This window comes from Malaclemys terrapin, chromosome 10, assembly GCF_027887155.1.
Source record: "Malaclemys terrapin pileata isolate rMalTer1 chromosome 10, rMalTer1.hap1, whole genome shotgun sequence".
Classification (NCBI taxonomy): domain Eukaryota; kingdom Metazoa; phylum Chordata; order Testudines; family Emydidae; genus Malaclemys; species Malaclemys terrapin.
Window position 1 is genome coordinate 68,548,056 of NC_071514.1, and position 19,413 is coordinate 68,567,468.

Below are 19,413 nucleotides of genomic sequence, written 5' to 3' on the forward strand. Positions count from 1 at the left end.
GGCAAGAGGGCCAAGACCAGCTTTGCCCTATAATAGTTAAATTGAAACTTATGTTTAAAAAAAAAAAAAGGAATTACCATTGTGATCCCCAGAACTGCTGGGCTAATGAAGAACACTGGAGCTCGTAGGGTTCCTTGATTTATTTCCCAAAGGGTATAGAATAGGTTTGAAAAACACAGTAATATCAATATGAATCCAAGTACCTGGGATAGGGAAACAAACATGTTGGAATGGACTGTAAAAGGACAAATATGATAACAGTAGTCTGTGTACTCTAAGGTACAGTAAAGGGGCGGTTTGGGACACACTGTGATTGGAAGCAGTTTGGGAAGTAGGGGCAGGCTAAGATGGAGAGTGCTACAAGGATTGTTATTCTGTTTTAGGCCAGATCCTGAAATCCTTACTCACTCACTCCTCGGCTCGGAACTGAGCTTACCTGATTAAGAAGAGAGTAAAAACTAAGTCAGGCTCTCCGGATCTGGCACTTATATGGGAGATCCACAATCAGACAAAGACAATGTAACCTACACAGTCATACTAACCATGAGGAGGATGGGGGATTCAAAGGAGATTATCAAGACAATTTTAACCACTGAGGGTACATCTACACTACAGGGGGGAGTCGATTTAAGATACGCAAATTCAGCTACGTGAATAGCGTAGCTGAATTCGATGTATCGCAGCCAACTTACCCTGCTGTGAGGATGGCGGCAAAATTGACTTCTGCGGCTTTCTGTCGACGGCGCTTACTCCCACCTCCGCTGGTGGAGTAAGAGCGCCGATTCGGGGACGCGATAAATCGATCCCCGAGAGGTCTATTTCTACCTGCCGATTCAGGCGGGTAGTGTAGACCTAGCCTTAGAACAGGAGTGGGCAAACTACAGCCTGCAGGACCGTCCTGCCCGGACCCTGAGCTCCTGGCCTGGGACGCTAGCCCCTGGCCCCTCCCCTGCTGTCCCCCCTCCCCCGCAGCCTCAGCTTGTTTGCTCTGCTGCTGTCACAATGCTCTGGGCAGCAGGGCTGTGAGCTCCTGGGGCCTGACCCGGTCTCTGTGATGTGCGGTGGCGACGGCGTGGCTGGCTCCAGGCAGGCAGCGTGACTGTAGCGCTGCCAGCCACCAGTGCTCCAGGCAGAGCATGGGGGGGTTGAATAGAGGGCAGGGGAGTTCGGGATGGTGGTCAGGGGGCGGGGATGTGGTTGGGGGGGAAACAGGAGGTTTAATGGGGTCAGGAGTCCCAGGGGGCAGTCAAGAAGGAGGGGGGACTGGATGGGGCGACAGGGCAGGGAGAAGGGGTGGTTGGATGGGGCAGGGGACCCGGTGGGAGCTGTCAGGAATGAGAGAAGGGGTGGGATGGGGCGGCAGCGGGGTCTGGGGGCAGTCAGGGGACAGGGAGCAGGGGGGTGTGGATGGGGCAGGGGTCCCAGAGGGGCTGTCAGGGAATGGGGGGGGGGGGTTGGATGGGGCAGGAGTCCCGGGGGGGCAGATAGGAGGTGGGGGCCAGGCCACGACCCCCTCCCCTAACTGTCCCTCCATACAATTTACGAAACCCGATGCAGCCCTCAGGCCAAAAAGTTTGCCCACCCCTGACTTAGAAAAACAAAGTCACAATAAACTTAGCATTAAATACCCAGCCTCTAATACTAGCTAGTGTGACCCTAGTGGAGCAAGCACCAGACTGGGGTTCAGGAGATTTGCCTCTGCACTGGCCTACTTAGGGACCTGGGTCAAGTCCCTTTACCGCTCTGTGCCTCAGTTTCTCCATCTGTAAAATGGGAATAATGATATTGACCTCCTTTGCAAAGTGTTTTGAGATCTACAGATGAAAAGTGCTATGTGTCATAGCTAGGTATTATTTTTGATTATTACCATTTTAGTTTTGAAGAGGTGCGACATTCTGATATATCCTCTGCTGTGGTGCTCAAGAAACAGGTAATAGAATGGAAAACAGATCCAAAGATAGGCACAGGGAATCCAAGCAATGACTGTATTCTGAAAACACTGGGTAAAGCTTGGGTTATCTGTATACCACGTCTGATTCCAGTCCTGCAACAACACACACAGAGAAATGGTTTAGCACAGCCATAGCCTGCTATCGACCTTACCCCTATCTTGGACTGCATGGAAAAACAGAGAGAAGGGACCAGATCCTCAGCTGGAGTAAATCAATGTAGGTTGGTTGAGGACTATGCTGATTTTCACCAGCTGAAGAGCTGTTTTTAAACATTTACAGTTTAAAAGGAGTTTGAACAACAGAAAGATTCAAGAGGGGTGGGGGAATGACATGGTTAAAGAGATGGGAGAGAGAGGTAGATTTTTTAGCATTTTGGATGAACTGGAGGTGGGAGAGGGGAGATGAGGGAAGGCTAGAAAGGAGAGATCAGTAAAACTGGGACTTTTCAGCTTGGAAAAGAGATGACTAAAGGGGGATATAATAGAGGTCTATAAAATCATGACTGGTGTGGAGAAAGTAAATAAGGAAGTGTTATTTACTTCTTCTCATGACACAAGAACTAGGGGTCACCAAATGAAATTAATAGGCAGCAGGTTTAAAACAAACAAAATGAAGTATTTCTTCACAAAATGCATGTGAAGGCCAAGACTATAACAGAGTTCAAAAAAGAATTAGATAAATTCATGGATGATAGGTCCATCAATGGCCATTAGTCAGGATGGACAGGGATAGTGTCCATAGCCTCTGTTTGCCAGAAGCTGGGAATGGGTGACAGGATGGATAACTTGATGATTACCTGTTCTGATCATTCCCTCTGGGGCACCTGACATTAGCCACTATCAGAAGACAGGATACTGGGCTAGATGGACCTTTGGTCTGACCCAGTATGGCCGTTCTTATGTTTTTGAGAGAGCTCCAGAAAGCAGAGTAAGAAATAACCAGGGAATGGCCAGGGATTTTAGCAGTTGAGATAATAAAGAAAGGACAGACTGTGGAAAAACTAAAGAGGAAAAACTGAGAGGATTAAGGAAGAAACTGGGATGTGGAGGAAAAAGAGAGGTTAGAGTCAAAGATTACTTCAAGGTTGTGGACCAGGGAAACAGGAAGGCTATGGAGAGTTGTTAATTGAGTAAGATAAAATAGGCTAAGGAGAGGATTAGGAGGAGAGATAAGGTCTGTTAAATTCAGTATATAAACTGCACTCTGTTACTTCCTTTCCCCCCACCTCCTGAAATCTTTAATGTATAATCTCTGGGAATGTATTTTAAAAATCCCATGATCAGATAGTTGGATTAGGGTGTTAGCATAATGAAATTGACAGTACAATGATTTTTTTTATATTTGAAAAATTTTAAGTAAGTATGTGGATTACAGAAATTACAGAATAACAGCAAAGGTTCCTTCCCATGGGGATTTACAGGGGGAAATAACTACCAGGCACACTGGGGACAAGTCTGAGCATGTGGTATCTGAAAGGGGTATTCAGCAGGTAACTGCTAAGCTAGTCAGATGCTTACAGTGAATAATGCTTTGGTCCTTACTTTCATGGGCCCTGGTGTTTGTACAGAAATTGGGCCTGAAGGTGGGAGGAAGACGTTACACAGAGAAATAAAACCAAAACCTTCAAACATCAGTGACTGAAGTGAAACTCCCAAGTCTGTATTTAGGCACCTAAATAAAAGTGGCCTGATTTTCAAAGTGCTGAACATCTGCAGTTTAGGGTTGCCAATTTTGGTTGGATGTATTCCTGGAGGTTTCATCACATGACATAATCTTTAATTAAAGATTAATCTTTAATTCCTGGAGATTCCAGGACAATCCTGGAGGCTTGGCAACCTTACTGCAGCTCCCACTGATATGTGAGAGATTTGTGGGTGTTCAGAGAATTAGGCTCCTTTTATTAAGATGTCTAAACATGCATTTAGGAGCCTAATTTTAGGCAGCCATGTTTGAAAATTTTAGCCTACATTTCTTGAACTCTTCCTTCTATCACCAGGGTAGAACAGATGGGACTGGGTGGATATTTTTGGTTCTCCTGGAGCTTTTAGGGGGTAATAAATAGGAGGAGAGATAGTTATGGCAGATTCTAGTCTGGTGCTCACGTGACTGAAGGATTTAATGTTGAAGCTTTTGCTGCCAGATATCTCTCTGGGATTGATAACCCAGCACTCGCCTGCCTTGTTCATATTCAGTGGATTGGTTTCAGGTTGCTGCCTGTATGATTCCCTAAGCCCCTGAATGGTCTTGAGTCTTGATCCTGCATTGTGATGTGCCCAGCTGGATGGCCATGCCTGCGCAGAGCCCCATTGACTTGACTGGGATTCCATGTGAGCCCAACAATTTGTTCGTGTAGGTCACAGTGCACAATTGGAGCATTGGCTATTAAGAGCAGCCACCGGCACTGGTTGGACCTGTGCTTGGGTTACTTTCAAAAGACCAGTGCTAGGATTATTTTCACAGGATTAGAGAGACAGGTGTGGATATAACTGGGAAATCACATACATTTGTTTTAGCTCCATGTAAGTGGAGTCTATTATCTTTCCTTTAGCTGCTTGCTAGGGTGGTATCAGTGCCCTCATTAGTTAGGGGGCTACTGACACCTGATGTGGACCTTCCTATTCAGTATGCTGATAGGCAAGGCTGAGAAGAAAGCAATCACTTGGTGAGGAGAGAAAGTGGATGATGGTTTGCTAATTACTATGAGGCTTTATCAGTTTTTAGCAAGGGGACTGTAAAGTGTCCCCCTTTAGGTTTCTATTCACCATAGCCCTTTTAAAAGTATTTCTCTTATGAATACATAACATTACAGGTGTATACTGAAGTAAAGTTAACATAAGGAGGGCTAAAGCCATTTTAATATCCTTCCATCATGGACTAAGTTCTACTCTAGTTAAGCCCCACTGAATGCTTAGTGTAATTCAGAAAATAATTTGGTCCATTATATATTGATAGTGAAATCCTGCCCCATTGATGTCAACTTCAAAAGTCCCCTTGACTTGAATGGGAAAGGGTTTCATTCTTAATGTTTTAATACTGTTTTTTGTAATATTAATGTATTTATTTCCAACCACCATTATTTCTTGCTCAGACACAGTGTCAATTGGAGGAGCTTCTTTCCCATATAAAAATTATTGCGGTACCAGTAATGGCTCCAGCTAACAGTAATTTTAGTGTCTTGACTTGGGCCACTACATGGTTAAGTTGACATAAACTGCCTTGCACTGATCTAGCTGTGGAAGTATCTTCACTTACATTTGGCTCACACCCATGCAGATGCCTCTCTACAGCAACTAAATAACATCACCTCTCTGAGTGGTGCAGTCACGGTCGATGTAATTAGGTCAAAGCAGTGTCAGTGTTGACATTGCATTACTTACACTGACTGTTACTGGCTTTCAGGAGCCGTCCCATAATGCCCAAGGCTGACAATACAAGCAGGGGTGCTGGAACAGTTTTTATAGTGGGGGTGCTGAGAGCCATTGAACCAAACTGTAAGCCTGGTATATAATAGAAATCACTTCAAGCCAGCGATTGCGGCAGAAGCCCCAGCACTCCTATGAATACAAGCGAGCCTGGTGTCAGCTCACCGCTGACCTAAGGAGCCAAATGTGTGCACAGTCAAGCGATTTAATAATTGCAGTGGCTGTATGCCGACGTAAGTTAAGTTGACAATTTTGTGGTGTAGACATGGCCTTATACATTAGAAGGGTTGCAAATATTTTCACCACTGGTAATAGGTAGAGACAATGTATGATGCAAAAGTATCACAACCAGCATAGCAATTTATTACAGATTTTGACTGCTTTCCACGTATGTTCTTGTAGCTTATACTTTCAAATATTAAAGTCCAGAGTGGTGTATTAGCTTTGGGCTGTGCCAAAAGCTAAGGGCTCATGGGAAAGGGTTTCAACTTCCACATGAGTCCAAAGTTTCTTGAAGTAACAAAGGTCACTGAAGCGGAGAGGTGCTATCTATGAATGGGTGGAGCTCTATAACACTGCTGGGCTGGTGTGGGCTTTCCTTCACTGTGGGTTCTAGTTCTCCTTGTTGGATCTCTCCTACACCCCACACCAGTTGGTCTCTCCCCCCCATGTACACTGTACTTCGCTTTCCTCCCACCCCCTGCAGCAAGGGGTGATGAACCATTTGGCTGCAATGATTGAGAGGAGAAATGGCTGGAGAGTGGGCAAAGCTCCCAAAGGTCTGGACTCTGCAGGTGGAGATAAAGTGCCCTGTCATATAACACTGCAAACAGGAAAACCCGAGAGAGAGAAGCCAGCGGGCACTGAGTAGCTGGGAAGTTGCTGCAGTTATTGCATGGCTAGGAAGAGGGAATGGTCCCCATCTCCAGGCACTAGGCAGCGTTTAAGTGCCCCCCTCCCCCGTGCACAGACCCCAGCGTTGGGCTATGTACAAGCACTGCAACCGGGGTACCAGACAGCAGGCTCCACGGGTGGTAGCAGCAGCTGCAAGATCCGAACCGTGCCCAGCTGCAACGCGGGGCAGGGAGCAGCCGGTGCGATGCCCGCCCGCTGCAGAGCGATCGGCTGGGGACTGCCGGGGGAGAGGGGGGTTGTGAAAACGCCCCCACAGCCGGGGACGCGGGCAGCTCACTCACCCAGAGGCCAGCGAAGCCCTCCCGGGAGCCGCACAACCAGCCGCCCCCAGCCATGGTGCGTGCTCCGGAGCGCGGCGGGGGTTGCAGCTGGCCTGGGCCCCCTGCGCTGGCTCCGGCCGCCCGCCCGCCTTCGCCGCGTCAGTGGCTTCCTGGCCAGGGGTGGTTAATGTGTGACGTTCCCGGGGCGGGGGAAGGGGTCCGGGGGCGCTGCCGAGAGCCTGGGCCTGTCTGCCTGGCAAATGGCCTTTGGGCTTGGGCCTGGACGGACCGGCCCCGAACCTGGGGAGAGTTTGGAGCGGAGGCCGCATCCCGATGGGAACGTCCCAGCGAGTCTCAAAGAGCAGATACAAGCGCCCAGCTCCAGATTGGGAGGGTTGGGGGTCAGACTCCACACTCCCTGCTCCATTACACCACCCATGTATCTCTGCTGACTGCTGGGGAGTGACAGACCCCAAAACTGCCTAGGATTGGCCCCCAGGGTCAGCTTTCCAGGAGCTTAGCTCACCTTGCAGCCCAGAGAAAGTGGCATCAATTTCACCAATTAACACTAATGATCTCTTTTAGGCCTGGTGTACACTGGAAAGCAATAGCAGCATAGGCATGTGGATCAGGGCCCAGAGTGTGGAAAAACCACACCCCTGAATGACTTAGCTATGCTGCATTAACACCTTATGTCAATGAAAGGGGGCTTCTGGCAACTAGCTAACTTCATTCAGCAACCTGGTGTTGCTACACCAACATCCCCTTCTGTTGGTGTTGGCTCTGTCGATGGGCAGGTCTTCACTACGGGGGGGGGGGGGGGTGTCGATCTAATATACGCAAATTCAGCTGCGCGAATAGCGTAGCTGAATTCGACCTATCGGAGCCGACTTACCCCGCTGTGAGGACGGCGGCAAAATCGACCTCCGCGGCTCCCCGTCGACAGCGCTTACTCCCACCTCTGCTGGTGGAGTAAGAGCGTCGATTCGGGGATCGATTGTCACATCCCGATGAGACGCGATAATTTGATCCCCGAGAGATCGATTTCTACCCGTTGATTTAGGCTATGCAGGTATAATCTCTGCAGTGTAGACATACCCTTAATTAACTCAGGAGGAATCAAACTAAATTGCTATAAGGCACTGCTAATCCGAAATCCATGGAGGTTGCATTGATTAAACTAAATCAGTTTCTAAGGGATTGTCTACTACAGTTAATATGCTACAGCTGTGCACTGTAGCGCTTAGTGTAGACATTGCTATGCTGATGGGAAGCATTCTCCCATCAGCATAGGTAATCCACCTCCCTGAGAGGTAGTATCTAGGCTGATGGAAGAATTCTTCTGTTGATTTAGTTCTGTCTACATGGGGACTTGGAATGGCCTAACTATGCTGCTCAGGGGTGTGGATTTTTCACACACCTGACCAATGTAGTTAAACCAACCTAATTTTCTAGTGTAGATGAGCCCTAAGCAAGTTCAGTTAAATATGTACAATTTTCTTGTATAGACAAGGTCTTAGACACCTGCATGAACTGACCAGATGTTCAAAAGTGCTCAGGAAGAACAATGAGAGCTCCTAGGTGCAGAGCTCTTGAAAATCTGTCCCCTAATGTAAACCACAGAAAATATCTATATAGGAGCTGGAGAGGGAAATGCATTCCCTAGCTGGAAAGTTACTGAGGGCCTGCAGCCCTAACTAAATTCACTGGGAAGGGTGGAAGCTCCGCACCAAAGAAAATTGGGCCTTCAGTATTGTTGTTATTAATAATTATTATTAATTTGTATTACAGTAGTTCATAGGGGCTAATGGATCAGGGTCCTATTAAGCTAAGCACTATACCAACACATGAAGAAAGATGGTCCCTGCCTGATGAGTTTACACGCTAAGTAATGTCTAAGTTGGGGTCAGCAATCTTTCAGAAGTGGTGTGCCGAGTCTTCATTTATTCACTCTAATTTAAGGTTTCACATGCCAGCAATACATTTTAATGTTTTTAGAAGGTCTCTTTCTATAAGTCTATAATATATAACTAAACTATTGTTATATGTAAAGTAAATAAGGTTTTTAAACTGTTTAAGAAGCTTCATTTAAAATTAAATTAAAACGCAGAGCCCACTGGACCGGTGGCCAGGACCCGGGCAGTGTGAGTGCCACTGAAAATCAGCTTATGTGCTGCCTTCGGCACACGTGCCATAGGTTGCCAACCCCGGGTCTAAGTGCTTAAAGCCAGTGAACAGATTGTTTGAGATAGATTCCCTAGGCTTCCCCGATAGCAAATCCCAGGCTTCTGTACATCTTTTCATGCTTTGTTTTAGCTGGAAGATTTCTGCAGTGTCAGTGACTCCATCTAAAACATTCTGGTCCTGCTTTGACATTGGGCTGCCTGAGGTTATCCAGAGCAAAGTATAATAGAGCTCAAACATCAGCTTTTTTATTTTTTTTTAAATACAAAATACCTACAAATAATCTGGGCTGGTAAATTATTTTTCTAGGTGATGATGTTGATAACAGGCAGAGAGAGCACAAAGTTAGTAAAAAGAAGAACAGGAGTACTTGTGGCACCTTAGAGACTAACAAATTTATTAGAGCATATAAATTTGTTAGTCTCTAAGGTGCCACAAGTACTCCTGTTCTTCTTTTTGCGGATACAGACTAACACGGCTGCTACTCTGAAAGCTGTCACAAAGTTAGTGTGAACATCGGAAATAAGCGGGTTTAAAATGGTCTTAGAGAAGTGCTGGGTGTGTCATTGCCCAGTATTTGAATTTCATTAGTTTGTAGCAAATTTTAGGGCTTGTACCACTTGCTTAGATACACTTATATGACAAAACCTTAGGATGGGAGCTGGGGGTATAGGAACTGGGGGTGGAGGGGAAATGGAGCAGAATATAGGAACTGAGGGTTGAGGAGCCTGAAGTGGAGGGGAATGGGGTAGCTTTTAGGAGTATGGGGTGGAGGGGGATAGGGCATGGCATGGGACTAGGGGGTGGGGCGGGTCAGGGTATGGATGTTCATGGGGAGATGGGGCACGGTTTGGGGGATGGGGCCGAGTCTCGGATCTCAGGTGCGGGAACCCTCCAGGCCAGCAGATGGCAGCAGGCTGCGGTTTCAGCTCCTACTCCGCGGCCTTTCGGGCCCTCTCCGCGAGCCGCCTGTCGCCGGGCAGGCAGAGCCCGGCTGCGGTGGCAGAGGCGCGGTGCGTGACTCAGCACCTGCTCCGGTCCCGCGTGGGCAGCCGGGCGGGATGCGGCGGGGCTGGGCGGCCGCGTTCTGCTGGGCCCTGTGCTGGGCCCTGGCGCGGGGCTCCGAGGACATCGTGGTGGGGTGCGGGGGCTTCGTCAAGTCCGACGTGGAGATCAGCTACTCCCTGATCGAGGTGAGCGGCCCGGGTCCCCGCAGGGTCCCCTGAGACGCCCCCATGCCCAGCCGTGTGCCCCGGGCTTCCCTGCGGGGGATTCCTCCACCACATCCCCGGTTCTCCTCAGTCCCTGGGTCCCTCTCCTCTGTGCCCGGCTCGGAGAGCAGCTGGCACACGCCCTCCCTCTTGCCCCAGGGGCAGCCAGGTCTCCCCGGAGGTAGCAGGGTCCGCCCATTGGCTTGTGTGTGTCACGCCGGCGAGCCTGTATCTGAACTCGCCCAGAGTGTGAGGGTGTCTGGTTCAGGCCCCTTTGTGGTTTGAATGGTGGGTTTTATCTGCTCGTCCAGGTTTTTTTTTTACAAGGTCACCGATCGCTCCGGTGTGTCAGCGCCTTCCATGGGAAATAGTCCCCAAACTATCCCTCTCCCAAGTTAGGGTGTTTTTTAAAATTGGAGGATGCTGATGTGTTTGAAAGGATTGTTACTATTATTCTTTAAACGGGCTTTGTTGTCTTTAAATCCCATGTGTTTCTGCTGTCTTTAAGGTCCAGCTTATGTTTCAGAGGATTGTGGGGGTTTTAAATGCCCTATTAAAGGGAGGCTGTCAATTTAAAAATCAAACTTTGCCTGAATGTTTTTGCCTACCATAGTTAGTAAGATCTAATCTTATTTGAAGTGGTAGACTAGAGGGATTTTTTTTTTTTCCATTTTGTGCATTTGACAGCTTTTTGTGTTTAGCAAGGTTCATTGTTTTTCCCTGAATAGTCAGTCACTTAATTTCCATTTTGTTTGTCAGTTTTGTATCACAATAGGAGAGGGGGAGAGAACAATTAAAAAAAAAAAAAAAAAACAACCCTAGGAAAATGTGATTGTAAAACCACAAAAGAGATTGCGTGAGGATTTGGGAATTTGTGTGAAACCACGTTAACTATTTTTTTATGTTGACTAGGTTTCAAGTTGATAGTATTCCTTTAACGTATTTTGCTCTTAAATTGCATTCTTTTAAAAACATTCATCCATGTTTTCCCAAGTCTGAGATTCACCCTTTTGGGGGTTCCCCCACTGTAAATTTCCTCTCTGTTATCCCCATGGAACTGTGTGATGGTTTTGAGGTGCAAAATTCACTGGGAATTCCTCTTTCAAACTTCACTTACATGTGAGTTTTTCAGAGACAACTTTTCATCTTTTTCTCTTTCTTGTAGATTAAATTATATACAAAGCATGGGACTCTGAAATACCAAACAGATTGTGCCCCAAATAATGGCTACTTCATGATTCCCTTGTATGATAAGGTAAGAAGCCAAAGCTGTTGTGGTCTCTCTACCATACAATAACATAATGGGCTAATTTAACTTTCAGTCCTGTTTGCAGAATGAAATGTCTTTTTAGAGTTTGATGCAAAGTTACACTGGGACAGCTGATGCTTACATTGGGAAAAAAATGGAAATCAGCTTCAGATGTTTAATAATAGCTTACTGTTTTTTTTAAAAAATGGTTAATTAAATTATATTTCTCATAACTTGGAGGCTTTCAGATTTCCAGTGCTTAGGCCCCAATCCGACAATGAGCACTGCACAGGTGGACCCCTGAGTGCCTGTGGTACCCTGTTGACTTCAGTGGGGTTCTGCATGGATATATGGGCCTATCTGCATGGAGCTCATGGCAGGACTGGGGGCTTAGTATCTTCCATAGGCCTCCCGGGGATAATATCACTGAAATGGAAGTCCCTGTTGAGAGAGGCCCCTGACCTATTTCCTGAATGGAGATGCTCAAGCAGTCACAGGGATTTGAAAATTATGCTTTGGATGTTTTTAATGTGTTTTTATATCTAAAGATGTCTAAAACATTGAAACTATGCACTGAATGTTTTTCTTTAAGCTGGATGATTCCATTTAAATCAACAGATCCTCATTATGCTCTTTTTCTAGGGGGATTTTGTTCTTAAGATTGAGCCGCCTCTTGGCTGGAGTTTTGGTGAGTACTTGATCTGTTGTAGAAATGGTGCAATTGCCCATGCAGCTGTTCCATTGCCTCCTTTAGACTGGCTTTGATTTGTAAGCAGGAAAAAACAATTGTTTCAAATGAGCTAAGCTCTACCTACGTATGTCCCAGTTATGGTTTAAATGTCTAAAATGTACTTTTCTTTGAAAATTGGTTTGGTTTCATCCCAATCCTTATTGTGCACCTAACAAAAACCACTAACTGGATGGTCTGGTCACCTGTATAGGCTATACTGCTTTAGGAGAATTGGGGTTATGGATGGAAATTAGAATGGTCAGCGGAATAGGGTATTTTTAAGTTTGACTTTTTTGTGGTTTGCCTTGGCTAAGAGTTAGGCTGCTGGATTTGTTATATTTTGCACTGGTTGAAATGCGTGCACTGTATAGGCCTGACTTTCAGAAATGCTGAGTGCCCATCAATTAGCTGAAGTCAACAGGAGATGTGGATGCTCTGTACCTTTGAAAATCAGACCTTGTCTGTTTTAAAGATGTCAGACATGTCTAGAGGTTGGGATAGCAGCTGCTTCTTTGTATATAAATAAATTGTAATAGGCAGTTGTGAGTGCATTGGTAGAAATAGTGACCATTTTAGAGTGTTTGTGGCATCTTGAATATGTTCAGTGTGTCCTGACACTCTTTTAAAGCTTAATTGTAGAAAGCGGGGACTACAGAACAGCAACACATAATGTGTTTTTTAGTTCTCGTTTATAAAGATGTTACTCTTCCTGCTCTGGGAAGAAAAATTTCCCAGAAGACACCGAGGTCTTTAATTTTATAGAATTAAAGTGCATGGAGTTTTGGCGCTTGTAATAGAAGCTTGAATGAACTGTGGGTGGGGGAAGGGGCTCATGAGGCTCTTACTATGGGCCATGCTTTGGGGTGGTTACTGCTATGGACTCCTTCAAATGTGGCAAATGGCTGCTGCAGTATTGGCACTCCAGTGAAACACTGAATTGTAGGTTGAAGAATGAACATATGAACTAGCATTAAGGATTTTTAGTAAACTAAGTTTGGTTTTCCTAATTAAATATCTTGCTATCTAAAATGAACTCCCAGACTAAATCTCCAGCCACCAGACTTTCCCCTTTTACCACGTTATAGGAAAAAGTGCACATTGACTTTAACTGATTTCATTGAAGAAACTTAAGTTGCGAGATGGGGAGGGAAGAAGACCGACTAGCTTGACTCTAATGTGTCTGGTGGATATTTTCAAGGCAACTTCAAGTGGTTGACAGTGGTGGGTCTTTATATTCCAGCACCTCTCTAATTAGAACATTTTATGACTTCATTATTCAGTCACTTGTTTCTGAGAACCCAACCCTTTAAATGATTTGCTTTTTAAAGAGGCTTACAACATTTCAGTGAATACAATCAAACAGTAAAAATAGTGTACAAAATAATGAGACCATTCACTCATTTGCCTGGGGAAAGTAACTTTTTGATTGGTGAGTTAAACATCAGTAGTTTCTTCATATGGTATGGGTTGGCAAGCTGATATTGTGCTTGGGCTAGTAAATTTCCATGATGATTCTGCAAAACTGCAGTAAAATAGACCCACAATTCCCATGTCACTAATGGAGTTTGTGATTTCATTTTTTTTTTTTCTCTCCAGAGCCAACTAGTGTGGACATCCACGTGGATGGTGTTAATGACATTTGCACAAAAGGAGGCGATATTAACTTTGTGTTTACAGGGTTTTCTGTGACTGGAAAGGTTAGACTTCTTTTATGTTCTTTTGCCACATCTCACTTTAACAATGCATGTCTATTTCATAGGAGCAGTACACTGCTGCTCGGCAAGTTACTTTTTGTTGATCTTGACAGGTTCTCAGCAAGGGTCAAACATTAGGTCCTGCAGGAGTCCAGGTTGTACTGAGAAATCCTGGTACTGAAGTAAACATGCAAGCTACTGTGACCCAAGCTGGAGGAAAGTGAGTTTTGTGTGTGCTCGTGATTGATTGATTGATTTTATTAAGTTTACACTGCATTAGTAGATTTGGGAAGAAAATATTTAAATTATTTGGGATTATTGCTAATGATTTTGGTTTTTTTTGCTTAAATATTTTTTCTAATGTGTACCGCTATCTGTTTGTTCTATGAATATGCTGGAAATGCTGAGAAAAATAACACATTTCATATTGCACAGGTTTGCTTTTTTCAAAGTGCTTCCCGGAGAATATGAAATCTTTGCATCTCATCCTACCTGGACGTTGAAAGAGGTTAGTGCCCAGAAAGCATTGGTAAAAAGGAGGCGACTTTCTGCTTATTGTGGGTGTATATCAATGAGTGCACTCTGTTTTAAGTAATTAGGAATGAACACGAGAGAAGATCTGAATCAGGTAAACAAGTTTAGATCAATGTTTTTTGTAAATTTCACTTAGAGGGGGGTGGGAAACTGCCTTGTCAGGCTGAGCTTTAAAGGTACAGGGCTAGCAGGCTGAATGACTATACATCATCAAAAATGCATGTGCAGAGCCTGCATCTTCCTACTTGTATTTGTAAACAGAAAGTTTGCAGTCCTGTCTTATGTTGAGATGGCTGGAGGGTGACTAGGCCTTTGTAGTAGTGACACTTACTTCCCATGGACTTCTGTCCATCCCAGTCTCTTGTTAAAGCAACTTAATCGTGGTTTTTCAACAGGGTCTTCTGTCTGACACGTTGCTTATTGCTGTGTTGAATCACCCTCCCCCTGAATAATGATGTTGTGGATTATAAATCCTTTTTGAATATTATGTATGTAGTTGCATTGTCGTTTAGTTGTCTTGGTTTTGTTTAACATTGTTGTGTCTTAGTGGTAGTTATAAAAGGCATCCTATTATTATTATTTTTGATTGAAATGTATTGGCTTCTACATTTCAGGCAAACACAATGGTGCGAGTGACCAATTCTAATGCCTATGCTGCTGGCCCTCTAGTCGTTGCTGGCTACAATGTTTCAGGCTCTGTGCGGAGTGATGGGGAACCCATGAAAGGAGTCATGTTTCTTCTTTTCTCCTCCTCAGTCACCAAAGAGGTAGTGTAAGATCAGACACATTTTATTAATAATAAGGATGTAAATAGAGAACATTTGTAGTTTGATAATGAATAATGTTCCTTTAATTATTCTTTAACAAAAAGGCTATGGTTTTATGAACACGTCTGCATGTGCTTAACTTTACTCACGTGAGCTCAGTGAGATTAAGCATGTGCGTGAGCTCTAAGGTTGCAGTACATGTAAAACTAAGTGTTCGTGTTTATGTCAGTCATATGATTTTTGTTGTGAGGGCGAGAAGGGGGATTTAATCCCCTACATTTTTCTAAAATCATATTTGTCCAGTAACCTGTCCCTGCATGCTAAACTCTGGGTCACAAATCTTGGGTTTCTCCAGCAACGCACAAGCGCCACAGGGGTCAGGGAATAACTTCTGGCACAGCATTGTGCAGCGCTAGGGTTTTCATCTTCCTGTGAAGCATCAGACCCAGGCCTCAGTTGGAGGCAGGATACCACACTTGATGGACCTTGATCTCATCTGGTATGGCAACTCCAGCCCCCCACCCACTGTAGCATAGGACTAGGAAAATTAATGTTCTGGTTCAGAAAGCATTTGTTCTTAAGTGTTTATTTTCAAGTGCTTATCACTCTTTTTTGGGGGGGGGAGGGAGGGGAACAAAACACACCTCTAGCCTAAAATATTAATCCTGTCCAGGGTATTACAAATAGTACTGTACAGACATGCAGTGCGGCTGTTAAATGTTGAATTTATTGATTCTTGTGCCTTTAAACTTGCTACCATAACATTTCATTCATGTAGTTTTCTCTGGTATGTACACACTTTCAAACTCCACCCCTCAAGGCACACACAATTCTCCTGCCACATCTAAACATTTGCCACTCCCTCCCCCACAAAAAAGTGTGCACAAGAACTCGTGGGTGCAAATTTGCAGATTTAATTTTAGAGGCTGCTTTTGAAAATTTGTCCCTCTGTGTGAAGCGTTACTGTTTTTCTCCACTCAGGAGGAGACCGAACGTATGGGAGAAAGAAGTAATATTGCTTTTTATTTGCACAGGACATTATGGGCTGCAACATTTCTCCAGTTGATGGGTTCCAAGCAAGAGACGAGTCTCTTTCCTATCTGTGCAATGTTATATCAAAAGAGGATGGATCTTTCACCTTCCTGTCTTTACCGAGTGGGGAATACACTGTGGTAGGTAACTAGAAAGTTCATCCCTTCTTTGTACACTAGATTGCTGTAGGGTTTCTTATTTTTTCTAAACCAGAATTCATAATTTTATAGCTGCCAAAACAGCACTAATGGAAGCTTTCTGTATTGGATGAAATAGCTGGAAAAGAGTTGTGCAGTGTAAAAAGTTGGGCGCTGAAGTAAGATGGGGTGGAAGAGCTGTGTGGTGTGGTTTCTGAGGCAGTGCTTATGAAGCAAATCAAGTCTGGATAGCTCAGCCAGTCACAGACCTCCCCTGAGGCTTGTTCTGGACTGGAAAGCTGCAGATAGCTGCTGCTGGATTGTATCCTTAAAGTTCTCTACTTTCACCACCCCTCTTTAGTTCACTCACAACTCCTAATAAACATAGTCACTCTGAGCCAGGGAGGAAAAGACCTTGTAAGTCTTCTAATTAGGTCTCATGCGAGGGCCTGGTATAGAGCATTTTGGTATTGTAACCTGTAGAACGGTTGGAATGCGCCATGCGTCCATTCCCTTAGCTTTTTCTAGTGGTGTAGAGGCACCCACAGCTATGATTGCACTAACATTGTACTTTCCTGTCAGCACATATAAGTGAGGCAGCTGCATGAGTGTATTTGATCCTCCCATTGAACTCCCAAAGCGTTCCTGCCCACTGATCAGCGATTGTTCTGACCAGCATCAGTCACCTGGCAACCCTCTTCCTCTTGGCACAGATGGGTGAACTAAGCCCTGGTCTACACTACGAGTTTAGGTCGAATTTAGCAGCGTTAGAGCGATTTAACCCTGCACCTGTCCACACGAAGAGGCCATTTTTGTCGACTTAAAGGGATCTTAAAATCAATTTCTGTACTCCTCCCTGACGAGGGTACTAGCGCTGAAATCGACATCGCCGGGTTGAATTTGGGGTAGTGTGGACACAATTTGATGGTATTGGCCTCCAGGAGCTATCCCAGAGTGCTCCATTGTGACCGCTCTGGACAGCACTTTGAACTCAGATGCACTAGCCAGTACACAGGAAAAGCCCCGGGAACTTTTGAATTTCATTTCCTGTTTGGCCAGCGTGGTGAACTCAGCAGCACAGGTGACCATGCAGTCCCCCCAAAATGTTTCTACGCTCCCCCTATCATCTCCATTCCTGAGGTTATTGCAGATTAGAAGGCGAAAAAAACGCACTCGGGATGACATGTTTTCCGAGCTCATGCAGTCCTCCCACAGTGATAGGGCACAGCGTAATGCATGGAGGCATTCAGTGGCAGAGGCCAGGAAAGAATTGCTGTGTTTGCTTAATGGCAAAAGTATCATGCCTCGCTAGCGATCCTGTCTGAGGCAGGTCGCAGTGTCACATGCACTCAGCGCTGTATCAGGAAGGCCATAGATATAAACATTGCATTAGGTAGCTTCTGTAGCTAGAGAAAACATTCCTGTGCATTCGGCAAAGTCTGTGGCAAAAAAAGAGAAGCCCGTAGTGTAGTGATTATCACGTTCGCCTAACACGCGAAAGCCCCGTAGTGTAGTGGTTATCACGTTACCTAACACGCGAAACGTCCCTGGTTCAAAACCGTTTGGAAAAAGGTCACTGTTCTTTTTTCTGACTCCCCTCCTGCATTTTTAGTCTTAGTGCTGTGAAATTTTACTTTGAATTATATCAATTATGAGTTAAATAATATGGAAGCTCTTTCTAAGTTTTAGTCCCGGGTTCCTTACTCTTTCAGCTGCTCTGATAAATTAACATTTTTGTTAGGGGCAGGGGAAAATTTTCATGAAGCCTTTTATAGGGACTAAATGCTATTTAGGACTCTGAAAGAATCTTAACGTGGCCCATAGAGTGCGATCCTTTGTTCTGGATTTGTCATTGCACAAGTTGAAGTGCTCCTTACTACTGTCCAGGCTTCATGAGCCATGGGAGCAAGGGGCAGGCTGGGGTAGGTGCAACCGTGCGGTGCTGCTGGCTGGGAGAGCAGCCTGAGGCAGAAGCCTCCAGCTCGCATGCTATTCCAAGCAGGACTGAATCTCCATGAGACGAAACTTAAAGAAGAGAATGACCTGGAGTCACTCCCATTCGGTGCTCTAAGAGGAGGATAGCCATATCAGTCCAGGCACCCCGATTTACCTCTCTGAGGTCTGCCAGCTGAGCAGGGCTGGGCGGGACCCCGGCTGGCAGGAGCCGGCGGATGGACCCTGCTGCCAGTCTGGGGTTCTGTCCGCCGGACCCACTCAGCCCACTGCCTGCCTGGGGTTCCGATCATCCAGGCAGGCAGCAGGCTGAGTGGGTCCGGCGGACGGGACCTAGGAAAAAAGGCGCGAAATGATTGTCTGCCGTTGCTTTCATGGAAGGAGGGAGGGAGGGAGGGGGGTCTGACGAGATGTACCCAAAACCACCCGTGACAAAGGTTTTGCCCCATCAGGCATTGGGAGCTTAACCCAGTATTCCAATGGGCAGCGGAGACTGCAGGAACTGTGGGATAGCTACCCACAGTGCACTGCTCTGTAAGTCGATGCTAGCCGCAGTAGTGAGGACGCACTCCGCTGACTTAATGCGCTTAGTATGGATATATGCAATAGACTGTATAAAATCGAATTCTAAAAAAATCAACTTCTATAAAATAGACCTAATTTCGTAGTGTAGACATACCCTAAGACATGAGCAGTCAAGTGACTTGAGTGAGGTATACAGGGAGTCAGTGACAGAGTTGAAAAATAGGATGCAGAAGTCCTGGCTGTTTTCCTCCTCTCACCACTAGAAATTGCGTAAATCCATTCTTTGTATAAAACCTGGGAAATCTTCAGTGCATGTTTGATTGTTATTCACCAAATAACTTCTTGAAAATATGTAGGACTGAGTACTAGGGTAAGACCCATTTTAACTTGAGGGTAATCAGTGAGGAAATGTATTTCCTCTTTACAATGGCTGCTTGCTTTGTAGCTGGGTGTGTTAGCAGGAAATTGCAAGTAGTGATGAGGCAATCTTCCCAGTGTGTGCTCTAAATCCTCCTCTGCACTAGATGCTGGGACTACTAGTGAAAATATTTTGGCTTGAATGCCAGCTTTTAAATGCCTAAGAACAGATATAACATTTATAGAACCGTTTATATGTGCTGTTTTTGACTGTGTGGACAACGCTTACCAATTCCCTGCCATGTGTGTTTGCGTGTGACTCTTACGATGGAGCTTGGGTTGCCTGATTTAATTTCTCCTTTATTATGCTTAAATGTAAGTCTGCCAGACCAAAACATTTCTGAAAGGTTAACTCGTTCCATTCCTCCATCCCTCTGAATTATTTCTCCAGCAAATTTTCAACTCCATTTCAGAAAGGCAAGAAGGCGTGC

At 45.3% G+C, this 19,413-nt stretch overlaps 2 protein-coding genes across 2 annotated transcripts in view; one reads left to right on the forward strand and one right to left on the reverse strand.

The window, feature by feature from the left end:
* Window positions 1-6,694, reverse strand: part of ABCC6 (ATP binding cassette subfamily C member 6) — a 47,919-nt gene extending 41,225 nt beyond the window's left edge. The window contains exons 1-3 of the mRNA XM_054043052.1: window positions 6,571-6,694; window positions 1,868-2,044; window positions 78-203 (exon numbers count right to left, since the gene is read on the reverse strand). Of these exons, the coding sequence (XP_053899027.1) occupies window positions 78-203; window positions 1,868-2,044; window positions 6,571-6,624 (357 nt within the window). The 5' untranslated portion in view covers window positions 6,625-6,694. The remainder of the gene's footprint in view (window positions 1-77; window positions 204-1,867; window positions 2,045-6,570) is intronic.
* Window positions 6,695-9,715: 3,021 nt separating this feature from the next.
* LOC128844913 (nodal modulator 1) overlaps window positions 9,716-19,413 on the forward strand; it is a 33,106-nt gene continuing 23,408 nt past the window's right edge. Inside the window, exons 1-8 of the mRNA XM_054043053.1 lie at window positions 9,716-9,926; window positions 11,110-11,199; window positions 11,836-11,881; window positions 13,520-13,620; window positions 13,731-13,837; window positions 14,053-14,125; window positions 14,766-14,918; window positions 15,953-16,090. Coding sequence (XP_053899028.1) covers window positions 9,795-9,926; window positions 11,110-11,199; window positions 11,836-11,881; window positions 13,520-13,620; window positions 13,731-13,837; window positions 14,053-14,125; window positions 14,766-14,918; window positions 15,953-16,090 — 840 coding nt within the window. The 5' untranslated portion in view covers window positions 9,716-9,794. The remainder of the gene's footprint in view (window positions 9,927-11,109; window positions 11,200-11,835; window positions 11,882-13,519; window positions 13,621-13,730; window positions 13,838-14,052; window positions 14,126-14,765; window positions 14,919-15,952; window positions 16,091-19,413) is intronic.